We start from the raw sequence: 24854 nt of genomic DNA, 5'->3' as shown, positions 1-24854 counted from the left end.
GGCAGGTCCGTGATAATATCGAAGCCAATAAAACGTCTGTTAACACACTTAAACTGATAGGTTATTGGTTGAATAATCTTAAATAGGAAAAGCAAGCAGCGCAGGGAACTCAAGGGCCGTGAGTTTGTGAACCCGACCTGCACCCCCTGAGCCTGCAGGCAAATCCATTGATCTGGTAGTGGCAGCAGCTGGTGTGGTGGTTTGTTCCACGGGAGCTGGTTAAGGCAGAGCATCGTGGAACAGTGAGTGTGTTGCCTGCATGTCCTGAGCCTCATGTGCTGGGGCATGTCGGGCACAGCTGGCCCGAGCACAGCTGGCCTGAGCACATCTGGCCCGTGCTGCCAGCCCTCATGTGATGTGCGGTAGGTGTGGGCTCATCGCCCTGCTCCCCAGGGCTGCCTTCCTACTGCAGACCTACAGCAGCCCCTTGTGGCCTTAAAATGACTTGTGTAGACTTGTAATTGCTGAGTTTCCTCTGCCAAACCCTGGACTTTGATTTTAATGTTTGTCTAATACAAAGTTCGTTAAAACTCCAGTTTGGCGCACAACTTTTAGAAAATTACTGTTTTTTAGAAAGTTTATGGGTAAGTGTTGGCTGAAGCAAGATACATCCACTTAATTTTTATTTCTGACCTGCTCTTAAAAGGCATTTTGAGGATCAGAACAGCTGCTCCTGTACTGTTTTGAATGTTTGTATTCTCGCTTTGCTTTCCACTTTCTGATACTGTTTTGTAACAGATTTGCCTGTGCAGCCAACAAAAGGCCACAGGTCTCTAGTTTGCTAATTTTATCCCTGCAGATAAGTTCCTACAGACTCTGGAGTTTACCTTAAGTATTTGGAATTACCAAATAAGAATCTCAGCAATGGGGATTTACAATGTGTCTTATATATAGCTGGCTCTTTGTCAGCTCCTGTTTTGTTCAGCTAAAATTGGTGATAATAAATAAATCAAACTGAGTCAAAAAATGCTCTGAATTTCAGCTGCTCCATTTAATGAACCTAAGAATTAATTAGAAACCTGTAGTAATCTCTAGTTTATTGAAGCATAGGTGAGAGATCCCTGAAACAATACAAATAGCAGAGCCATGCAGCAGTTGTGCATCCATGAGGGGTGGTTTGTTTTGACTTTGGTTTGGGTTTTTTTGTTGTGTTTGGTGGATTTTGTTTTTCTTTTTGTGGTGGTTTTTGTGGTTGTCTTTATGGTGGGGTTGGTTTGTTTGTTTGTTTTGATTTTTTGGGAAGGCTTGCTCCTGCTTATGTCAGATGTTTATGGGACAAGAACCAAAGTGTAGGGAAGTAGATCACTTTTCCTTCTAACACTAAGTAAGTTGAAATTTGGCCTAGGTAGTGACTGTGCTCTCTGGGCACTGCTCATTGCTCCTTCTTGGGAGTGGTTTGCATTGGATTCTTTACCTTCAAATTCCTTGAGATGTCCTTAAGGTAACTTCTCTTTTTAGTCCTTTTGTATTTTCTTATTCAAATCCAGGTTTTCCATGCAGAATGGTAGAACAATGCAGAACAAGAAAATCTGGTAAACTGGAGTTTTTATAGAGTATGCACATGCATAAGCCAGAGCTCACAAAAGTAGAGATTGGAGCTTAACTTTAAGGACAGAAACAAAATATTGAGATTCTTCTAAAACGACTTAAATTTAGGCTATGTAATTACAGAAGTGGGTAAATTATTATTCTCAATGCTCCAGCTTCTCAATATATATGCAGATCTTGTATCAATCATTGTGGTAAAATACACTGAACTTGTAGAAGATGAACCCTTGCTCCTTGTTTCCTTTTACATTTTTCCTTTCAGGTACCTTATCAACTTCTTGTTAGATGCCACATTAGGAATGCTGTTAATCTACATTGGCATACGTGCAGTCAGCAGCATTGTGGAGTGGCAGCAGTGGGACACCCTTCGCTTTGGCGAATACGGTAAATGTTTCTGTTCTTGCACTGGAGTTACTTTTTGGGATACAATCTCAGAATATTTCAGCTAGTGGTTAATACATCTTAAAATTATTGTACAATTATTATAGTGGTCATTCTAACATTTCACTTCTCACAAGGAGTCTTTAAAGTTCTGTAACTCCACATGCACCTTCTGTGTTCAAAAGCTCAGTAAATTGCGAAGCATTTTTTGAGTTTGGAACAACAGCTTGAATATTTTTTTTAGGAGTGATTGAACAAATGATGATATTGGCTGATGTCAAGGAAAGAATTACATCATGGCAAATTTACTCTGACACACTTTAAAATAAATGATAGCTGGAAGGTCATTTCCTGGTAAAGTTTTCACTGCACGACATGCCGTTGTCTGAAGATACAGGCTAAGAGTTCTGCCAGCCATCTTTAAAGTAAACAACCACATACCTTCAGTGAAGAGAATGGCAAGATGGCCTGTGCTTGTCCTCAAGTCATGATGATTCAAACTCCTGCGCACAGAGCTTGTATCATGGATGAAAAATGCGCGTGTCTTTCTTGCAGGCTAAGGGGTAGACTAGAAAAATCACTGTCGTGTGAAGTTGTGGGTTTTATCGTCCATTATGTTAGCCACAGAAGTCCGCTGACCTGCAGAAATTGTGGATTTGCAGATGTAGATGAGATTCATATATACTCAACATGAACACTTAATTCTGTTCAGCTTGTTGTTTTCAGATTGCTTAGTCTGTCTGTCTGTCTGGGATTCTGTACTGATGCTAAAAATTACATCTGAATCTCCTCAAGATAGGAATGAGAGGGAGAAGTCACCTCATAAGAGAGCTATGGATCTTCATCAGAGAGAAAAGCAGACAAAAACCCCTATGATTTGAAAACAAAAAGTCAAAATAATGTTTGCCTAACAAAGCAAAAGCTCTCATAGCAGTTTCATAGTTATCATTTGGGGTTTTTTTTATTTTGTAGATTTCTTCATTTTTAATGATCCTCAGTGGCTGACAGAATTGAGAATAAATAAAAGGCCTTGCCAAGTTCAAGTACTTTAAAAGCTTGGGAAGTTTACAATTAAATCAAGTACCATTACTTGCTGTTTGCTACGTCAGAGGTTTAAAATAGAGATGATGACAAGCATCTATCCTAGGAGAAATAACTGCCTGTACCATTAGGGCATTTTCTGTTAGATCTGTGCCTTGTGGGGTACAGTTTGTGACCATTTAAGCTGTTTAAATCAGCACTGCCACAACCCTGTTTATCTGTTTTTTCCCACATGCTGCAGTCCAATATTTCCACTCTTCTCCTTGGACTGCTGCACATCTGACTCTTCAGGGACCTGATTCAGAGAGCTAAACCATCAGAAAATTCACCATATGTAGCAAAGTAAATAGTTCCTCCAGATCAGTCCCCAGACTTGGGTCTCTGAGGGATTAGGTAAGAACCAGTGCCCTGGGAAGGGAACAGGGTAAGGAAAGAGCTCAGATATCACTGAGCTCCTCCATCTGACTGAGCTCTGGGACCTGTTGCCCAAAGTCCCTTTTAAAGGTGGTTGAACAGTTTTCAGCCCATATCAAATTGTCTTTCCACCCACAGCAAAAAACTTGGTGTATCTGTTACAACTATTGGTAGGTACTTGCAATCACATCAACTACTAGGTTTTACTTCTGCCTAATATCATTCTATGTTTTTTCTTGTGTAGTCTGTTCTCCTCTCCCATTTTAATGTCCTCCTAACAATAAGGGGGTCTGCGTGGATGGGAAGATGTAGGGAATATATTCGCTCTCCTGAAATTTGTCTCTATCTCTTACTGACTTCCAAAATTAACCTGGTTTTGTTTTTAGTTAGCTATGAGGCATCAATGATGGCAGTAAGTAAGCTCTTAAAAATCCACAGATGGACTTGTTACTTGTGTTCTGCTGCAGAGGTTCTCTGCAACTGATCCATTATTGTCCTTTTCAGTTAGGAGATGTGAAATGCCTACACTTGTTTATCAAGTATTCTTTCTGTGTGTGTGTATAAGCAATGTATGAAGTTATCTAAGCCCTCCTTATTTAGTTGTTCTGTTCAATATCAGATCATTTTAATAGTGACTGACTTGTCTGTATCTACATTCATGTGCTGACCTTAGTGTGGTGGTGGTGTGTGGTTTTTTTTTTTAATCAAGCTATCGTAAGGACTATCAAAAAGCATATTGTAAATCCATGTTTCCATTGATCATGTGGGAGAGACTTGTGGTATAAAGAGAACAGGATAGCAGTGGAAAAATATTAGTAATGGCTATGCAGTAGGGTTAGACCCTATGTGAGATATCTGTCTAAAAAGGACAATTTGCATTGGATTGTTTCCTACCCTCTTCTGTTAATTATTAGTCTTGTTTCTGAAGTTAAAGCCCTCATATCACCATTTTATTTAAAATTTTTAACTTGGGCCTCTAGAAAACTCTTGTTTTGTTCTTCATAAGGTTCTTTAAAATAATTAAATTGAGTAAGGTAGAAGGGCAGACTAAAATGTAGTCCTATGGGGTGGCAAGTGTGTTTAGACTTATTATTTTGAAGTTGAACGTGGATGGTTGGCAAACATGGGGATGAGGGATCTGCTCCTTGAAAGGAATAGGAGACTTGTGGCATTTTGTCTGAAGTAGTAAATTCCAGCCCTCAGCTGGGAGCTCAGTGTGAGTTCGGTGTGTTGGCAAGTGTGGCAAAACAAAGGAGAATCACCCTCCAGAAAACCCAAGTCTCTTCTGGTGACTGAGCGATGTTGTTTGTGTTTCTAGAGTTTAAATAGTCATTTGTCTCAAGTTAATTCTCACTGTGAGCTCATTTTCCTTCTTAGCTCTATTACTTGATCCCTGGTGATTCATTACTTGAAGCTGTCACAAAAATAGCAGTGTCCTGCTGGTTTTAAAAGCCTCTTCTTTATATGGAGGATAGTTTTTAAGCATAAATGCCTCAAGGAAGGAATGGTTACCAAAATATCAGCATTCGTAAATGGTTGCTGTGTGTATAGCAAAACAGAACTGCACACTGATTTACGAACAAAGTAGCAGGAGGCTCCCTCAATGGTGTCTTTTTGTCAGAATTTTTTAGTATATTGGATTTGTCTTCATGTTTCCCGCGTTGTATTTTCAGATTCATTGCATCAGCAGCTGGATTTTAAAACAAGTGCAGAATCTGTTAGTATATTTGAGTATTTAAAGAGGAGAAAAGCAGTCATGATCTGTAATAAAAAGAATGTTCCCTGCGTTCTCCTTCCCTTCTGGTCTTAGGCTACTTTAGCTACTGCAAGGAGAAAACAGGTGACTAAATCCCTCTTGGTGACAATGAACTTTATTGGCAACTAAATTGTGCTGTGGTCTTTTTGCTTGTCTCTGCAAAGCTTAGAAATTGTATTTGATGCATCTTTTCCCGCTGGCTCTTTGTTTGCAAGTTACAGAGCAACCTACGCAGAGCCATATAGGGTAAATAGCACTTTAACACTTTTTAAAATTTATTTTTGGTTAGTTCTTTAAGTTGCCATTTTCTTAAGAAAATGTCTCAGGATTTGAAGACTAGTGAGAAGCTACAGGGTAGAGGAGCCACAGGTATTTTGTTCAAGAGCCGTCTATAAATGTACTTCTACTAAGTGGCTGCTGAAAGGAGTGCACACCAGTATACGCTACTTTTTCACTGCCCAGCATTTTCAAAAAAATGTTGCCCCAGTTTTCACTGCTGAGGGTTCAAATTTTTCAGTTTTAGTCTGCACTTTTCTTGCAGTAACAAGATTTCTACTGATTTGGTAGCTTATTCTAGACCGTAATTTATACATGACAAGCATAAAATCAGAATTCAAGACAGACTGTCAGACTTTAGAAATTAAATTAGAGCTTTATGGCTTCAAAGTTCTAATTTGCGTTTGTGTACTGAATCTTTGAACATACAAATGTCCCAAATATTCTTGAGAACACCTCTTGGATGTGGTGATGTTATTAACTTACAGTTTTTTCATTTCAATTGCGTATTTTATAAAATCATAGAAAAAAAATTGGTTGGAAGGGATCTCCAGAGGTCAGATTATCCAACCTCTTGCTCAGAGCAGGGTTAACTTCAAAGCTAAGGCAGGTTGTTCACGACATAGTCCAGTCCAGTTTTAATTTATCCATGGTCTGGGATTTAAGAACCCCTGTGAACAACCTGCGGTGCTTAACCAGTGAAAGCTTTTTGCTTTCTGTCAGAATTGTATGCACACCCATCCAGTCTATATCTCCCCAGTTTTTCTACAGGGGTGCTATTGGGAGACTGCCAAAAGACCTGGTGAGTTTAACATAGATAGCATGCCTGTTCTCCCCGCTTCTGATAGGAGCTGAGAGATAACGTTGTAGATGCAGTAATGCACACAGAAGTCCTCAAGTAGAATTTAATATATACAGCTAATTTCAGTACAAAAACAAAACAAAAACCACCACACACCACAGTGCCCCTACCCACAAAATCATAATGGAACAAAGCGTTCATTGGTGATGTGCACAACGCTCTGAACAGAGAGTTTCACATCTTTTGGACAGAAAAAAATCTCATGTGACAGAGCTGGAATAGATGCAAAATTGCTTTAGCTGTCTTTGCTTTTAGGAATTAAATATAGATTGGAAAAGGGCTTAGAATAAACTGGTAAAGTTTCGATGGTAAGTCTGTAGCTAAGGCTAGATAATTTTTATTCATATTTGGTAGTTAATGAAGAAAACTAGAGAATGCTAATAAAAATGTGGAGTATAGAAATTAATTGATAAAATTTAATTCTCAAATGTAATTCAGGCCTTGTATCTTCAGAAAAATCATGATTGTTCAGCTTTGAAATACTAGTGTTTCCTCTTTCTAATTTTCTAACTCTTGTTTTTACAACAGAAGCTGTATACTGCAGCATGTAATTGTAAAACCTGAGCATTTTAACCATTTTCCTCTTGGACTATTGAGCATTGATCACTGTCTCTTACTGTAAAACTTGTTTAGGAATCTTTCTTTGGTTTAGACTCCAATGTGAGTTATCAGTTTATCTTTGTACCATTTAAACAGCAAACAGTAAGTCTCAAGACTATTACTAAGTATTAATACTGAAAACCTTTCAGAAATGTTCCAGAAAAGGAAGTAGCTACTATCCATTATGCATTACAAATAGATAAAGGCATCTGAATTTCCATTGCCCATTATTCATCCCCAGTCTTAAAGTTTTAAGCTGCCGTTGAAGATGTTGCAGAAGACGATTGCGAAGACTGAGCTAACACCCACTCCAAAGCTTCCTTTGAGTTTCCAGGGAAGTGCTGCTTTAAGCTTGCCTTCAAAGTTTGTTAGGCATACCAGGCCTCTTTTTCTGGTTTTATTTTTGTTTTTTCTTTTTCATGTCCTTGCTTTCATATAGTATAATAGTCTACATGAGTTTTCATGTTGAAATATTTGTGGCCTTCATTCTGTTTTGACTGATAACTTAATGCACTCAGCTTTTCCCTCTGCCACAGTGAGATGCAGCAGAATTTCAAACCTATTCAGATTGAAACTAAAATGTCATCTTAATCTCTTGTCCAATTAATTTTTTCATAGCGACTCATAGCAGTTGTTGCTTCAGTTATGATTGGTTAGTTATGGTAACTAATTTTGTAGAGATTAAAAATATGTTTAAGGCAACGTAGGGAGAATGGCAGAAGCCGTCGTGTTTCTGCTTAGACTGAAGGGAAAGTTGTTTTTCCCCGAGTATGCTTCCCTTAAGTTTTCCCTCTTAAGAAACTTGATACTTCATGATAGAGGGTCAAGAATAACAGTTTGATGAGGAACAAATGTAATGCAACTGCATCTGTCTTGATTTCATCAGATTATGTAAAACAGTGTATAACCAGGTACTGCTGAATCTGATAAACTCCTGTCATATCCAGTTTCTAACTGATAACGTTTTGGAAGCTGGGGGGAGGCTGAGGGAGGTGGGAAGGAACAGCACTAAGGAAATTGGAGAAGGATATAGCTGCCCTGCCTTCTCTAATACTGCTTTTCTAACATGTTTACAGTAAAGTAAAATCAACCCTGTGCATATATTGAACCTCCTCCTTTCTTGCAGGTGACCCCGTGCAGTGCAGTGCTTGGATGGGCCAGTGTGCTCTGTACATAATGATTATGACATTTGAGAAAACCATCATCATTATAGTGCTGCTTATACCTCAGTGGAAAGAGGTTTGTGTTTTTACAGCATTGCAGACCAATGAATTTCAGGTGGAAGCTGTAAAGCAATAGACTTGGGTTTATTGGTTTGGCTCAAGCATCGTAACTGTCTACAGTCAATGCTGTTTAGTTCTGTGGTGGTAGTATGATCTTTTGGTAAAATTAGGATACTGCTAATTAGTCTTTCTGGCATCCATTGCCAGGACTGTCCTATCATATTTTGGAGGTTTTCTGTATACTGCAATATAGAAAATTCTATCTCCTTGTCTGAGTGCTCTTGGAGCTACTAAGCAGTTCTTCCTTCTCTTAATTCTTTAACCCTTACTTACAGCTATTTTGTATAGCTTCTTGTGATATTCTAAAGAATTTTCTTTGCTCTGATAGATCTAAACTGTAGAATTTCAGAAATTTGCAATGGATTAGTGAATGCATTGCTGATGACTGGATAAATATTTATTTTGATAGAATCTGTGCAACATAATATTCAAAGTAGTGGTGCACGCTGTTATAGCCCGCTGTATAGCACGCTGTTAATAAACCAGTTAGTCCCTATTGTATGCTCTGGACTACTTTGGGAGCTGTCTTCTCCTTACTGTGTGCTTTGTAAAACTGTTCTGTTTAAATTTCCCAAAGATGGAACTTAAAACATGTTACTGTGGAGCATGCAGCTCCATGTTCAAGATGATTCTAACACGGCTCTTCAGACTTGTATAAACAAAAATGACAGGGAGAAGTTTGTGGCCAGCCACACTTACTTATCTGTGGTAATTTATAAGCTGTCCTAAGTACTTTCCTTTTCTACGAAGCTGTCCTTTTTTTGTACATGTGAATTAATTCTGTAGCATTAGCTCGTATGTGAACAATGGCTCTTACTAATCCAGCTATGTGCACATGCTGCCATGATCTGAACTTAATCCTTTTCTTTTTGCAGGTAGCTTTATTGAATCCCATAGAGAACCCCCAGCTGGAGCTGGCTATCGTCATGCTGATAGTTCCCTTCTTTGTTAATGTTAGTACAACTTGCATGCTTCTGTGAGATGTTTACTTGGATATCTTTCTGCCATGTGTTAATTAATTAATGCTAGTCCTTAAAGTACAGCGTACCTTGGTGCTTAAGTTAATTTTTAAAGAGGAAGGGTATTAAAGAATGGATAAAATGTCTGGATATGCAGATTTTACAAACCTGAAATCCATATGGAGCTAAGTAACCAGGCTCAGGAGAGGTGCAGAGATGCCTCAGAGACATCTTTGGCTTGATGACTTCAGTAGCTTGAATGTAATACTGAACTACTGACATAGAGATTATAAAATTACCATTAAATTGGCTTTAGGGAACAGTTGGTCTAAGGATAGCTGCGCTGTGAAGTATCTTGTGTCTGACCACAGCTAACAGAGGCTGCCTGTGACAGAGCAGAGGAAAAGGGCAGGTGCCCGGTCATCCCTCCCAAAGTGTGCTCTTCCCGCATTTCGGGGATTTAGGGCCCAGAGCCAGAGGCGATGATGGGTGTCCTTGCAGTTAATTACTGCTGGTGATTTTTTTTTGCTTTCATTAATTTGTTCAAGTATGGATTTTATCCTTGGAGAACAAGAGGTCTGCTGCTCTAAGATGTCTGCCTAAACTTTTTGTGTTTCTACATGATAAGTTAATATATTATCACTCTGAATAGCAGCTACTTCTCTTATTTTCTTCTACAGAGGAATAAAGTAGCTATGTTCTGGAACATTCATGCAATGTGTAGTAGGCCATGTGACTGTATGTATACCAGATTTTTCCTGTTTGGCCACTGCAGAATGATTGTCAAGTTTTCTTAATTCTGTCCAAATATTGACCAAATGAACATATGGTACTCTGAGGAAAACTGAACTGTCACTTCTCCTTTCTCTTTAACAGGCATTAATGTTCTGGGTAGTAGATAATTTCCTTATGAAGAAAGGGAAGACAAAAGCTAAACTTGAAGAAAAGGAAGCAGGTCAAGATTCCAGAAATGGAAGTAAAGTCCGATACAGGAGAGCAGCATCACATGAAGAGTCTGAGTCAGAAGTATGTAGAGTTAATTATTGCAATTAATACAATATCAATCCAGTCTAGCCCTCATGCCATTGATTTCATTGTAACACTGTCAACTTATTTTTGATTTTTCTGTGTGTATACCTCTAACAGTAGTTCCTGGTATTTGCAGTTGAAAACTAGTTAAGAAAAATGGCATTGTTGCACCACTCATGGTGGTTAATTCCCTTCAAGATGGGCAGGAATACATAAGAATATATTTAAATATCACAGGTGAACTGTGTTACAAATGCTACTAGAACACACACGAAATACAAAGCTAATAGACAACAGTAATTCAAATAGAGTTTAATAGCTTAAAGTGGGAGGAAGCCGGTGGAGACAGCTGGCCTGATTTTGGAGAAGCTTCTACATCCCTGCCTTAGCATGATTTTATTCTAAATCATACTAAGCAGGTAGTTTTCAGTTCAGTTGGAGGCTGGGTGGTCTCTCTGAAGGTGAGTTGTTACAGCTTTAGTTGGTTAATGTGCCTTCTGCATTAGAGGCAGTACTATTTATATGGGTTTTTCTTTAACAAAGTGACTGCCACGTTATCAATGTGGATAGAGAGCTTATATATTCTCTTTCATTTTAGCAGCAAGCTGGCCCCACTGTTCTGGAGCTGCCGGAATGACTTTGGGTTTAGAGTCAGTGATTGTAGTAGAGATTAATACACACGCGTCCTTCTTCAAAATTTACTGGAGGTTCCAGACAGGATGTGTGACATTGTTTAGTGCTGGCAATAAATCTGAATTGTGTTCTGTAAGCTCTTTGTTAAGCAAGTAATAAGGTGCTTTGCAAACATAAAAAAAGTAGAAGGTTAAAAATACAATGAAGAAAGAATGTGGCTTTGATCCATGATACTGAGAAGCTGTAATTTGTTTTTAGATCCTTATTTCAGCAGATGATGAGATGGAGGAATCAGACACTGAAGAGGACCTGCGTAGACTGACCAACTTAAAGCCCATTAAGAAAAAGAAGCATCGCTTTGGTCTGCCTGTATGACACGTTCCTGACCTGTGTATTTGCAGGTTTCGTCGCAAAAACTTCAGTCAGTGGGTTTTAATGTTGCAATTGCATCTCCCTTTTCATACAAACTGACTTAAAAGCAAGGTCTGCCAACAGAATGCAAACAGTTGGAAGACTTCCAGTTCAGTTGCACTACAGACACACTGACCAATTATGCAAGAATGTCTTTTCATCCTGTGGGAAGAGCACAGCGTCCATAAGGCCTGGTTGCTAAGAGGATTTGTATCTGACGTTTCAGAGAAGATCATAGAAAACAGGGCAATCTTTCACTTGTGGTTACTGATGATACAGTTTAAGATGTTCTCAAAAAGGCATCAGAATCAACTAAGTTAAAGGAGTGTGTTTTATTACTAAAACTGGCTTTTGCAGCATAATTCCTAGAGCAGAATAGTTTATGGTTACAAGCTGTAACTTAACATTTATTTTTTTAAGTACAAATGTTTACTTGCTACTGGGTACCTATGGGACTAATAGGTGGAACAAAGATGTATGTTTGTTTGTTTTTCCAAGTCTCCTCAAATCTATTTGACTATTTTATATTTAAGTTATATTTTCATACAGTTGTATTTAAAGATTCTCTTTGTCAGAGAAAAGGGTGCAGTTCCCTTTTGTCTGCAGAACAGGTCAAAAGATTTGTAGTGAAAATCTTATGTATCCTTGTGTCCTGGTTTAAGGGATCGCAAAGGGAAAAGCTCTGTCACTGCTGAAGTCACCAAATATCACTAAAAACGCAGTCCTAAGTGTGCTTTTGACCACATAATTTGAAAATACCTTTTTAATAGGAGGTGGTGTTTGCATATTTGACGAACGTGCACTTTAGTGTATAACAAGAATCTGTTGCGTTAGGTTATTTGTGAAAGATACGGATGACTGTTTCTGTTTCTGCAAGTCTCTGGTGTGTACCTCTCAAATGACCCAAAAGAGACGGAACTCTTCTTATACTTTTTGTTTTGGGCCTCCAGTACAGGGCTGTGATCTGATTGAAGCAGTTGTGCTACAATGTTGCAAATAGTTCTGTCCCTTGTTTTTGTTGGAAAGCAATCTTCTATTTAATGCGCTTTAAAAAAAAAGGTTTCTTCTTTTTAATTTCCATAAAGTCCGATTATCCTTTAATAGTAGTAAACAAACAAACAAACAAAAAGGTATAATATAGTTGCTACTACTTATTTTTTGTGATTTTTTCAGTGTCTGTCTTCTGATAATTGACGTGTGCAGATCTGAAACCTACCAGACACGTTTTCAGTGACATCCTTTTGCTTTGCATAGTTTCTAGATGATTGTTTCTGACAGCTTTCCTTGCTTAGCAAACCTTGTGCAGGGCAAGGCGATGTGTCAAAAAGGTGACAACAGACCTTAGTTGCAAATCTGTTGTAGCATCTGGACATCAGAATTGTTCCAAGCCTTAAATCAAACAGTTTCATTGGAAAACTGCTCAGAACTTTTTAAGATTTTTTACATTTTTTATAGATTTACTAGGTCTTAATGCGATTTATTATCCAGACCGCTTCAATGGGGTTCTTGGGCCTTAGTAAATGCTGAACTGTGCGCTCCCATACTTGGTTTCGCTATTCCAGCATTCCTTTTCACTGCTTGGCTGCCGAGGTGAACACAATGTTCCGAGACTTCAGGTCCACTTCAGCGAGTCCAGCCGGCTAGGAGGGACATTTTACCAAACCGAACGTTTCCGAGTTTAGTTGAGCCACTGACCTGTTACTGTGCACTGAAATACAATAACTGCAATAAGTACTGGTGTTTCTTTTAGACTAAATTTAGAAACTAATGACAACGGAAGCTTAACTGAAGTGGGGGGTGGGTGGGTGGGGAAATGCCTCTGATCACTGTTGCCTCTGGTTTAGGGGTTTTGTTTGTTGGGTCTTTTTTTTGTTTGTTTTTTTGTTTTTTTAGTTTTTTTCATTGATAGTGTGACTTACATCTGAACTATTTACCACTGGGTGGGTGCATATCACCAAAAGCACAGTACTTCCAGGAATTCATTTTCATCAGCAGAACAGTCTCATACAGGTCACTCTTCCAAAGGGGTTTAAGAGCTAGGACTGGGTCTTGTCACAAGTGTCAGCATTTATTTTTTTTAGCATAGGATTTGTTCTATTTCAGATAGTGAAATAAAGCTATTGAACATGTGCTATGTACCACTGCACAGCCATCACTGTCCTCTTCACCCATCAGAGATAACTGAACAGCGCACACAAATTTAACTGTACGAGCTTGCATTTTATTTTCCTGTTCTCACCTCTTCTCCAATTACCAAAATTATCAAAATTATTTCTCATCTCATGTTTAGTCTGTGAAGTGTCAATATAAAATTATGGCCTTAATCATATAAAAAAAAAATCATTTTGACCAGACCTCAAATTTATTGACCAAGTACAAAACAGTGTAAAGCGCTATGGAGCAGTTTCTCAAAGATGGTTATAGGAAAAGTATATGAATGCCTGATTTTTTCTGTCTTAAGTGCTCAAATGTCATTTGGTTTGAGAGTTTGATAGGCCTAGCAAGATGATGTAGTAAAGCACTACAAGCCAAAGAGACAGAACTGTTTTAAATACCACAGTAGTAACAGGAGCAGCATGTCTTCAGGAGGGAAAAAACAGCTCTTTCTCTGCTAAGTTAAAAATTTTATTCACAACCTTAGCTAAATAATAAAAACTGTGGATTTTTTTTCTATTAATTCTTTGTTATCATGCAAAAGAGATGGAAAATATAGAATTGACAGTTTTTGTAAGATGAAAGTTGGAATTCTTGCAGTAGGTACAAGTAGGACAAGTGTTCTTGTCTGACGAGCTTGTGTGTGTGAGAAAGATGTGCCTGGTGCTTCACTATGTCTTACTGTTCGTTGAAATGTATTGGTAGTACAACCTGAAATAGTAAATTTTTCCTAAAGAGTTGATTCAGTAATAATATTATGACATGATATCTTTTGCATTATCCTCAAATTGCCTCTCTAAATTTATGCCTGGTAAATGTACCTCAGGACAACTCATAGCAAAGGTTTAATTTGGGGTGTGCTTAAAAAAGTGTGATTCTGTTTAATGGAAATAAGCTATGTAGTATATGCCAAAGTAAGAGAAATGAATTGTAACTTACAGAAGAGACACAGAAGTACTGGTGGAGATCGAATTTACCACAAATGGTCAACCTAAATGTATTAACTGTTTCTAGTATCCGAACTGTAACACATCTGCATAAATTTAAAACACTGGTGTTGTCTAATATGTGGTTTTCAAGTTCTGGCTTTAATATGTTCAGGTCCCCCTGTCTTACTTTAAGTAAGTAAATGCTGTATGTTAATGTTGCTAACTAAAATGTACTATAGCTTTTCTTCAGGGAAAACTCAGAAATTGAGTTGCAAATTAGAGCAATGCAAAGCAATCCCTTCCCGGGCGCGTGCTCCGCTGCAGCTGTGCCGGGAGGGCGGTGCGGGCTCTCGCACTCTGCTCGGGGCCGAGGCTCGCAAGGAACTTCTGCCACTGTGCTTGACTAACCTGTGTTTGCAACTTTGCTGTGCTTTCTACAGGAGAAACCAGTAATGGAAGTGAATCAATTCAGCCACATCGAGTCAGAGTAGATCTACAGCACAGGCCTGCAAACTTTTCTAGGTGAAGTTTCCAGTTCAGTTACTGAAAATGACTACTATGGTTTTACAAAGTAAAACTGCAGTATCTTTAAAAAAGGGACTCTTTTGTAGGTGTTTTTGTCTTGCATGGGTGTCCATCTCAAATGGAATGTTGGGTTTGTAAGTAAATTCAAAGTATAGCCTATGTGAGCAAAACCAGCAGCTGAATTCTGCTGCCCTCTGTTTGGACCATGTGTTTTGCCAGTGGATGGGGGTCAGCACGAAGGACACAGACAACAGGTTCAAATCGTAAACTTTTCCATAAGTTTAAAGCAGCCAAAAGAAAGGGAGCAAGGCAATGCACCTAATCATTACTACAGGGAATTAAGTATAGCGATTAAGATACATCACCAGTTGCCCTGATACTTTCCCATCATCCAGATCTGTGCTTCAGCTGGGGAGCCCCTGTCACAGCGAAGGATCAGAGAACCTTTCCCGGCAACTGGGAGCTTCTACGCAGTGTGTCCACTGGTAGGTGAGGTCTCCATCGTCGCTGTGAGAGGGTCCTGCCTTTATACAGGTTAACAAACAAATCCATGTATCAAAATGCACAGAAACATCTGGTAGGATTGGCATTCTCACCCGGGCACATTCCAGATCTGGCCAGGATCCCGGGCGCATCTGAGAAGCTCCTGTTCCACTAATTGATCTCTACCTTTGACAACTTCTGAGGATGATTCCCATGGTCATGTTTGGCTTTGACTACGTATTTCTAAACAAGGCCTGATACTTGGTTTCTTGGTGTAAACGAGGAAACATAAATATTTTCTTACAACATTTCATCTTCACTAATGATTATATTTTATCTAAGCTACATCTTTCGCTAATGACCATACAGATGTCACTAATGGTTAGATACTCATATAACATTTGATTGGAAGGTTCATCTAGAGGTCAACTATGGTTCAGGGCCTATTGCTCAGGCCTCAGTACCTCACCATATTGTTTAATCAGTGGTGTTACCTTAAACTTCTAAGAGTATCTGATGTAATTACATTGTATAATGGTTTACAATAAAGTTTGACTTATTACGGATTTGTACACTTGTCTTATACTTGTTCTGCTTTGAAGCGTGCATGTTTCGATGTTTATAATGTGCTGTTGTGGGACGCAGGCTTTGCTACTGGAATTCAACTTCAGAACTGTGGATCTCAGGATTTCAACCGGGTGAACAGGATTCCTACTCTGAAATGTAACTATAGATTTAGGTTGGGGTTTTTTAAGGAAAAATAAGCCCATGATCTGTAAGAGGAAATGGTTGTTCAGTGTTGGTTTAGGAAATGTATCATTAAAGGGCACAGAATTGCCCAGGTGATGGGAGATGTCTTAGAAACTTCAGGGTTTGCTGCCTACCTGTGCAGGTGCCTCATCTCATACCCCTGAATGGCATGCAAGCTGAAGGTGTTTTAATTTTGTTTGTATAATGTTTTGTATAAATTAAATTGCCATGAAAGCAAAACTGTTGCTTTTCAGTGAGGAATATGTAGTATCAGTTAAATGAAGCCATTCTGAAAGCTGAAGCGAAAAAATAGTTCAGTGTCTTGAATTCTAAGTATTTGCTTTAAACATGCAGAATGTTATTTTCCTGTTGTAATAGATAGTGTCAGAATACTGATGACTATGGGACTGTATAGCAACATCTTAATAGAGAAGGGGAGGTGTTACTTTGCACAATAGAAAAAAAAATATATATTTTTCCTAAAGTTGATTGGTTTTTTCCTTCTGCATTGTTAACAAACTAAAAGATACTGCTGTTCTGCAGAAACGTTTGCTCTAGTTTACTAAGCCATGAGTCTAACAGAAATTGAGTGTAAGGAATAGCAAAGTATGGAACATCTAAACTGCTTCTTAACCTGCAAATAATTCCCCCACTAGTCACACAAAGGAAAACATCTCGGGCCTGGGAGGAGTTCAGCTTCAAATGCACACACGGAGGCCTGGGGTATGGTTCACAGCCAGCAAATCCCGGAGTCCTGATCGTATGGTGCTGGTGCTGTGGTATTGGTGTAATGTTTTCATAATAATAAATGCCAATTTTGTCTTACTTCCCATGCTGTGCAGCGTCAGTAAAATACAGGCAGAGCTGAGAACAGGCCAGGCAGATTTCTACCACTACAGTGGTTGATCTTTGTAGTGCAAGGCGTTAGGAGGTCTGACACGTCTGCCTTTCCCATGTTACATACCTGGCTGGTTCGGTTCTTTGTAGGTGCTGGGTGCAGTCACAGAAGGTGATTTTTTTTGCATCCTGCAAAGAATTAATGTAAAAAAATGTAAAAATAAAAGGGAAACAACCTTCTCCCAGTAATACCAAAATAGAATCTATGCTTAGAGTTGTTTTTTTTTTTTCTATTCAATTAGAAAATTCTTTAGAGAGCAAATGTTAAAAGTTCTTGAAAAAGTTTTACTACTGTCAGCATGTACAGTGGGGAACACTGAACTTACTCATGTCTGAGTAAGCTGTTCCTATACAGACGACAGGTGAAATGATTAAACTTGCTAATACCACTGTAAGTAGAAAGTGATTTTCCTCTCTCAGTTGCTGGCATCAGAGCAAGCTCAGCAATAGAAGTGTAAGGGTAAAAGCATATCCTATTTTACTAACTCACTAAAATGCGTTAAATACTCTTCTGTTAAATCTCCCTGTGCAAAAGCAAATTAGGGTGCACAGTGTGGTGTTTTGGATGTTGGGTTTATATAATCTTCAGAGAAGGCATGTTTTGTTATGCTGGGAAAGAAACACAAACACTTTTGCCTCCTTGCCCCCTTATCAAGAGGATTCAGGGTCAATTTTGTGTCTGTAACAAAGTGTTGCCTTTTAAAGTTATAAATAGAGCCCCAGTGGACTCCCCGGGAAGCCAATTTGCGGAGGATTGGGGTTCCCCGCGGTCAGTGCCCCAGCTGTCTGCTCCTGTCCATCCCCAGCTCCCCCGGGCACGGGGCACAGTAAATACTGCAAACCCGAGTCATCGCTAAGAATAAACCTTCAACAACAACAGCCTCTGTCAACCTGAATCATCCCGGGTTCTGCTTTGGGAAAATGACCCAGCTAATGACTTCATGTTAGATGCTCTATATAAGTCAAGGAAAAAAACAGGCGTTTGCAGAGCGCACGGGCTGGATTTAATCAAAGCCGGGAAACCACCGTGGGAGGGATTACAGGGCAGTGAGCGCTGCAGTCATGTCCCAGGTACGGGCAGATCTGTGTGCGGATGGCTCCCCTGGGGCTGGGTGCCCAACAGATGTGCTACGGTTTTAGTTGATTTCTTGGAATAGCTTACTGGCAACTAACTCTCCTTAACCGGTGAATTTGGCTTTTCGGCTCTGTGTGACTTGTTTGATTATGCTGAAGTGCTTGAATGCTTTATTGATATATTTTAACAAGCAAGTTGTTAGAAGGGGTTATTTGATGAAGAAGGAAAGTAGCTGCTCTCTACGTGATTAATTAAAATTTTCTGTTTTACTATAAATATGTCTGTAGGAAGAGAAAAACTATTTCCACTGCTCTGGTTTAGGATGTTTCACAGGAGTGATTTCTGCTTTTCCAACTTTCTTTCTCAGACAACAGTTTGAAATGTTGGCAGTAGTTTTGAAAGGACATGGCTATACTGAACTGCGCTGCCGTGTAAAGCTTAATGTATTAACATGCAGGAAAACAGAGCATGACTGAACATTGCAACTGCTACAATACGATATCTGAGACTGAAATTTTGCATTGCACACTTTTATGTTCATTTTGTAACTAATGGTTTGTCTTTACTGTGTGTCCCAATAATCAGTTTCAAAGTGATCTCAGAATTAGCTCAGAAATGTTGGGGTTTTCATGTAAATGTTTTCAACACAAGCTACGCACGCCTGGCAGAGATCTCCCCAGTGTGAGGATTTTACGTGGTGGGTGGGATGGAGACTGGGAACAAGGGGAGGGTACGAAAGCACAGTCTTTCGACCACACAGAGTAACTCGGTTTGGCTTATTTTTTTACTCCAAAGAGAGACATTAAAAAACCAGTCATGTGTCTTGTAAACCAACACTTTTTGACTTGTGACAGGAGGAGATAAAGCGCAGGCTGCGCTGCTGTGCCAGCTGGGAGCGGCTCCTGGCAAACCCTGGGACAAATGTGTTTGTGTTGGGAGCAATTAGCAGCGGGGCTGGCAGGGCTGGGCTCACCTCTGCGGCTCTCAGCAACCTTTCTGTGCAGCTTTTCGGATTTTTAGCTGGGGCCCAACTAATCCACAGCAGCTATTCTGCTGGAAAATCCCCATGTAATCAAAGCATTTCGTGTTTTATGTTAATGTAACTGGGTGAAACTGAATGGTTCTGCTCAGCCTGGCTGTCTCTCGGTGCATCTCAAGTGCCTCCTTTCCTTACCCTGTCCCCAAGAAGTCCCTTGTCCCATTGGAAAGAAGCCTGGTAGTTATTACCTCTTGCCAATAATGGGTGGAGAACTTTAGTACGTTTTGTATTTCCATTAACAAAACAAGGTGGTTGGTTTTTTTGGTTGGTTGGTTTGGGGTTTTTTGTTTGTTTTTTTCCTTTCTGTGTTGGAGCCAACACAGGTCTGTACGGGCTGCCTGTGCACCATGGCATGGGCATGGGGAACCCTTCCCATCACATGCCAGTTTTCATTACAAATGGACAAATGAAACTGTGGGTGTAGGTTTGTTTGTTAACCAGCTAACCTACCAAAAGCTGTTGTGAACTTTGAAGGCTTTGCTACCACTCCTTCCCCTTCTTTACTTTGGCTACTAGCAGAGTGTTTTCCCCAGAGGTCTCGTGAATGTTTCGTTTCCCACAACACATTCAGATGGGATTGACAGCGAGCTATTCTGAGCGTTCCCGGGAATTTACAGCCCGCAGGAAAGATGCCGAAGGCTCCAGTGCAGCCAGCCCGCCCTGCGCAGAGCCAGGCGTGCAGTCCTGTCTCTGCAGGCTCCCTGGGAACCGCCGTTCCAGCCACTCCTGGGCCTTGAGGGATTTGTTTCTCTCCACAACAGTTTTTAGGTTTACAGGCAGTGCCTAGAAATGTGTAAGTGGGCTCCACCACAGCCAGAACACAGATATCAGAAGCTCTACGTCTGTAGCGATGGTCAGAGAAGTTTCTCTTTGATGGTTCAGTGTGCAAATCTGTTTGTGCTGGAGTGTGGGGGTCTTTAATTCTTTTTAATTGTGTGTCCTGTGGCCCTGCACCCTGCTGCAAGGTCTGCCTGGTGGGACCTTGGCTGTCTGTCCTTGAAACAGTACACTGAAGAGGGAATGTTAAGGGTGATTGGCATTGTGTCTGACTTTGAAGTGCTAATTCAAAGGTAGGATAGGCTGATATGAACCAATGTTATCCTGATTTTCTTCCAGCAACATAAACTGTAAACAGATTAGTACTTGGCCATTGCAGTGCACCACCTGATGATGCATCTGTTTCTATATTAGATTTCCTTCTCCTTCTTTGGGTTCTGAGTCCAGTGTTTCAGATGCATTTAGTACATGCTTGTAGACAAGGCTGTTGACTGCTCAGATGCTTTTTGTTCCCTAGATTTCAGATCAATAACTACAGGTCAAGTGTTAAGTTTATTCCAGCTAAATCAAGCTAGACTTCAGAATCTCTCTGGCCAATATCCCAAAGAAGCTGTGAGTAGACTGAGGCACAAGCACAATTTAGTAATGAAGTTTTTTTCCTTCCCAAGTACTGGACAGATTCTCAAATTACCAATCTGTGTTTGCAGAATGACCAGGCAGGGCTGGATAGAAAAAAAACCTGAAAATAATGGAAAAAAAAGAAGCAGCAATCCACTCTCTTTCAAAGGCTGTACAAACAAAACACAATTTCAGAACAAAACAGCAACAGATTTTGGTAAGGGCAGTGAAATCATGGTTGCACAAAGATTTGGAGTAGCTGAGTGAACAGTCTCAGAATTGAAATAGGTGGAACACTGTATTAGCAGCTCTGTATGTGTAGCCTTTGGGTTAAGGCGCTTTTGTTCCCTGTGCTTCTAAACATGCCATACTGATGTGTGGGAAATACATGTGTTTCTTAGCCAGCCCCTGTGAAAAAGAAGCGTCCCCCTGTGAAAGAAGAAGACCTCAAAGGAGCCAGAGGAAACCTTTCCAAAAACCAGGAAATTAAATCCAAAACCTACCAAGTGATGAAGCAGTGTGGTAAGTCTCCTTGATGGAAACGATCAAGCAGTCTTCCAAAGTTAAAATATCCACTTAATTTCATTTTTCAAGTGAAAGCATGTGCCTCTGAACCAGCAGCCAGCAGTGCCGCCAGCCTGGCCTGACCGTGCGGGGACTTTGCCTCCATCCCCGTGAGAGCACTGAGAGGTGTCAATGGGGCTCTGCTGGGGGGATCGCTCTCCCTGGCTGAATGAAGCGATAGGGAGAGCCCAACTTTGCCTTCTGAATCAAGATTCAGACAAAGCCCTGGATCCATAGGCAATGTCAATGGCTGCCCAAGTTGAAGATCTGGAGGTCTGACCATAGGCAAGGGGATGAATTTCACATGTTTAGAAATCGGGGGGATAAAGGGTAGAAGGTGAGTGAGGAGAGAGTGGGTTCTTGAATACCCCTGTTGCTCTGGTTTTGTCTTGTTTTTCCACTACCAGTGACAGAGTCTAAGGGAAAATGATTAATTTTTAACCCCTTTCAGCATGATAGCCTATACCACAGTAGTTGCCAAGTTTCTAAAGCACTTGCAGCAATTTGGGGCCAGTCAATGGCAGTGACCACATACAGGCGCTGTCATGCTTGGGATGAGAGCGCTGTGCTTAAAACTTGGGAAGTTGATGAATGGATGAAATATTTATCAAATGTGTATATATGTATTTCAGCAGCACTAGTTTTACTCACCAAATTTGGTGTGCCGCTTCACTGATTGCATCTGCTGATTTTCTTTTCCAAGAACAAATGGGCTCTGCAGCACCCTCCATATTCAGCCGGGATCGGACAGGGGGTGAAACAGTCTTTGAGAAACCGAAAGAGGAGCCGGCCAAGAGCGTCTTTGGCTGACGGCGGAGCTGGATGTGCCTCACGCAGATTGTTCTAACTTCTTCCTGAATTTCTGCCCCTTACACTAAAGTCACTGTAGACCGAAGTAACTAATTTCTACTCTAAGTCATTAAGTAGGGAATAGACTCATGTCAAAGGCTACAACCTTCACGTTAATTTTTATTATCTGCTTTATTTCTATCTGTTGAACAGTAATGGTTTAATAAAAAAAGTTGTTGGACACAGCTTGGCACACTGTGGTGACTTATTTCAGTTCAGGCTTACATTTATTCTGTGGACACTGTAGTGTTGCGAGCCATGATCGAGTCTGTCAAACACACACATTAAGCCTCCAGGTGATAGTTTGTGTCAGTGCAATTTCTTCAGACCGTGCCCTTGCCAAGGGGCAGCTGAGGAGGATCTGATCAGAGGGAGTGTCCCAGAAACCTGGAGAACTCACCCAGAACTGTGCTGACCACGACAGTGCCCTAGAGATGCCCCTCAGGTCTGGGGTGTGCTCTGGGTGCTGCCGCCCCCCTCACAGCTTCCTCTCAGACCTTCCCGCCTCAGCTTCCCCGCTATGTGCCCCCTCACAGCTTCCTCTCAGACCTTCCCGCCTCAGCTTCCCCGCTATGTGCCCCCTCACAGCTTCCTCTCAGACCTTCCCGCCTCAGCTTCCCCGCTATGTGCCCCCTCACAGCTTCCTCTCAGACCTTCCCACCTCAGCTTCCCCACTATGTGTCCCCTCACAGCTTCCTCTCAGACCTTCCCGCCTCAGCTTTCCCCCATGAGCCCCCTCACGGCCTCCCCTCCTGTCTTCCCACATCACACCTTCCCCTCACGGCTCCCGCACAGCCCGGGGCAGCGGGGCCGTGGTTTGTGCACACACAGCTCTGCTGGGAAGCGAGATGCCAGGCTGGCAGCCAAGGGAGGGCTTTCAACCCATTCCTCAACAGCTTTGACATCACATCCTCAAGGTTCTGTTGGATCAAGTGAGAAGGGCTGACAGACCAGCAGCACGGGCGTCATGTTCCTCCCGACTGAAGAGCCAAACAACCTTCTGGGTATCTCTGTACCACAGCAAACTCACTCTGAGAGGAAGCTGGTTTTTTTTGCAACTCTCTTTGCATCTTGATTTGCTGCATTAAACATCCCCCAAGGTTATAAATTGGAATACTTTGTCTCAGGTGGATCTTTGTGTTCAAACACAGGTGATGCTCTGTTGGCAGCTGCCATGCTTCCTCACACTCCCAGTCCCAGGCATCACGTCTGCGGACAGTAAGGTAAGTGCCACCTTTATGTAAGGAATTGCTTTCATTTTGCACATTAGATCTAATTAAGAGGTGAAAGTGATATTGAAGGGCTCTGTGCACCATGAAAAATATCATCTTTGCCTTTTGTCTCCCAAACACTTCACACATAAAATGTGCTGATATCTGCAAAGCTCTCAAAGAGGCTGCGGAGTGCAATGTACATAAGGCAGCAGCAAGTATAAAGCTGCCTGGAGAATTATTTGTCATCTTTTTCTTCATCCTTGCAAATCTAGTAAGTCCAGTTATGGAAAATGTCTTTTCTTCCTTTTTTTTCCTTGTTTTCATAATGAGAAATAGTGATAGTGACAGACAAGTATTAGAATGAAGCCCCAGGGTTAGAAATTTTAGGTCCTTTTGTACTTAAAGGCATCTTCTGTTGTGGCGGTGGATTTAGAACCTTCCTCTGAGGTGAGGTGATTCCACAGCACGTTCGCTCCTCGCAGTAAGAAGCACTGGGAGCTGCAGGCTTGGTGCCCCGTGCAGCAGCAGCAATGGGCAGTGGCCATCAGCGACTGTCCTCGGGGGTTCCTACAGAAACAGGGCAAGGTGCTCAAGTCTGGGGACAAGGCTGAGCACGAGATTTTCCTCTAGCTGCTTCAGCAAGCCGTGAAGAGATGCGGGAAGCGTTTCAGAGTTTCCCTGGGTGCTGACCAGCTCTGTGCACCCAGAACAGGGCAGAGCGGACTGTGTAGCATAAATCTGTGCAGTTAAAGCAGCTCTTTAATGTTTGCGGGATTTTACGTGTGGGTATTAAAAAACTGATGACAAATCCAATTAATTAAAGCTGAAGCTTTGGCTCTTGGGGATCTTAGGCCACTAAGTGTATAATCCTGTGTACTTTAAGGGATTAAAGCATTACCAGAGTTGTAGAAGTTAATAAAATGTGTAGAAGTTTTAATTTTTCTCTTGAAAGTATACATATTTACATGTCCTGCTATAACCAAAACAGTATTTGCAAGTAGTATAAACAGTCTGCCAGGAAGAAGTGAAGTTTATTTTTTAAAAAAGTTATTTAAAGCAGAAGCCTTGTAAGACCAGGCTGCGCTCAACGGGTTGTTTATGGTAGACTTGTAAATGTCTGTCAAAGTAATAAATTACTGAGCCCTGCATTAGCGTCTCCTCGCAAATCGTAGGCTGCTGAAGTGTGCTTTCCACCTGGATGCTTTGTCTGTAAAATAGCAATGAAGCAAACACAGGTGCATGTATTTCCACAGGATCTTCATGTTAATTTAGGACAATTAATGGCACCATCTACCATGAAATTATAAGAAGAAAACCACTGTCAGAAAGCAATACAAAAAAGTGGTGTTATGTGGACAGACTGCAGGTTTGGGTGAGAAGGGGCTGCCTGCCCTCCTGGAGTTGCCAGCACAGGGCAAATGGGCAAAGAGATCATGGTGGGAGCGAGACAGGATTCAGCCTTTGTCTGCTCCAGGCTGAGGGCAGAGGGGGGTCGTTGTGGGTTGCATCTCTCCACACCACTGGCAGGTTGCACATTAATGTACCTGTACATGTGTGTTCATATAAATGCATATAGGAACTGGAGGCTTACACAGCAGCTGCATATACCTGAGAGATCCTCTGAACTACAGCCCTGGGGGATGTTATTTTTCCCGTCTTGTTGATATTTTCGAAGTTTCAAACTTTTTATTTTCTTGAGCTGGGAATGAATGAACACGTGAAGCCTGCTGAAAGCTTTCCAATAAAACAAGCAAGCCCCAGACATGTGGCTCATGACAGTTTGCTCC

General features: G+C 40.9%; 2 protein-coding genes across 3 annotated transcripts in view; both read left to right on the top strand.

The window, feature by feature from the left end:
• The window catches only part of LOC308044263 (store-operated calcium entry regulator STIMATE-like), a 37811-nt gene extending 22067 nt beyond the window's left edge, over positions 1 to 15744 (top strand). Inside the window, exons 4-8 of one of the 2 annotated variants that reach the window (XM_080350831.1) lie at positions 1811 to 1932; positions 8005 to 8117; positions 9037 to 9114; positions 9997 to 10146; positions 11041 to 15744. In XM_080350831.1, coding sequence (XP_080206957.1) covers positions 1811 to 1932; positions 8005 to 8117; positions 9037 to 9114; positions 9997 to 10146; positions 11041 to 11157 — 580 coding nt within the window. In that variant the 3' untranslated portion in view covers positions 11158 to 15744. The remainder of the gene's footprint in view (positions 1 to 1810; positions 1933 to 8004; positions 8118 to 9036; positions 9115 to 9996; positions 10147 to 11040) is intronic. The other variant, XM_080350832.1, reaches the window with a different exon arrangement.
• Positions 15745 to 17927: 2183 nt separating this feature from the next.
• On the top strand, positions 17928 to 22038 carry MUSTN1 (musculoskeletal, embryonic nuclear protein 1). The gene is made up of 3 exons (XM_080350833.1): positions 17928 to 18002; positions 20842 to 20962; positions 21708 to 22038. Exons 1-3 carry the CDS (start codon positions 17994 to 17996, stop codon positions 21812 to 21814), a joined length of 237 nt encoding a protein of 78 aa, XP_080206959.1. The 5' UTR covers positions 17928 to 17993; the 3' UTR covers positions 21815 to 22038.
• Positions 22039 to 24854: the final 2816 nt, after the last annotated feature.

Source organism: Nesoenas mayeri (genome assembly GCF_963082525.1).
Source record: "Nesoenas mayeri genome assembly, chromosome: 10".
Taxonomy (NCBI): domain Eukaryota; kingdom Metazoa; phylum Chordata; class Aves; order Columbiformes; family Columbidae; genus Nesoenas; species Nesoenas mayeri.
The sequence above is the reverse complement of the archived record's forward strand: the minus strand, read 5'-3'. Positions and strand labels throughout refer to the sequence as shown.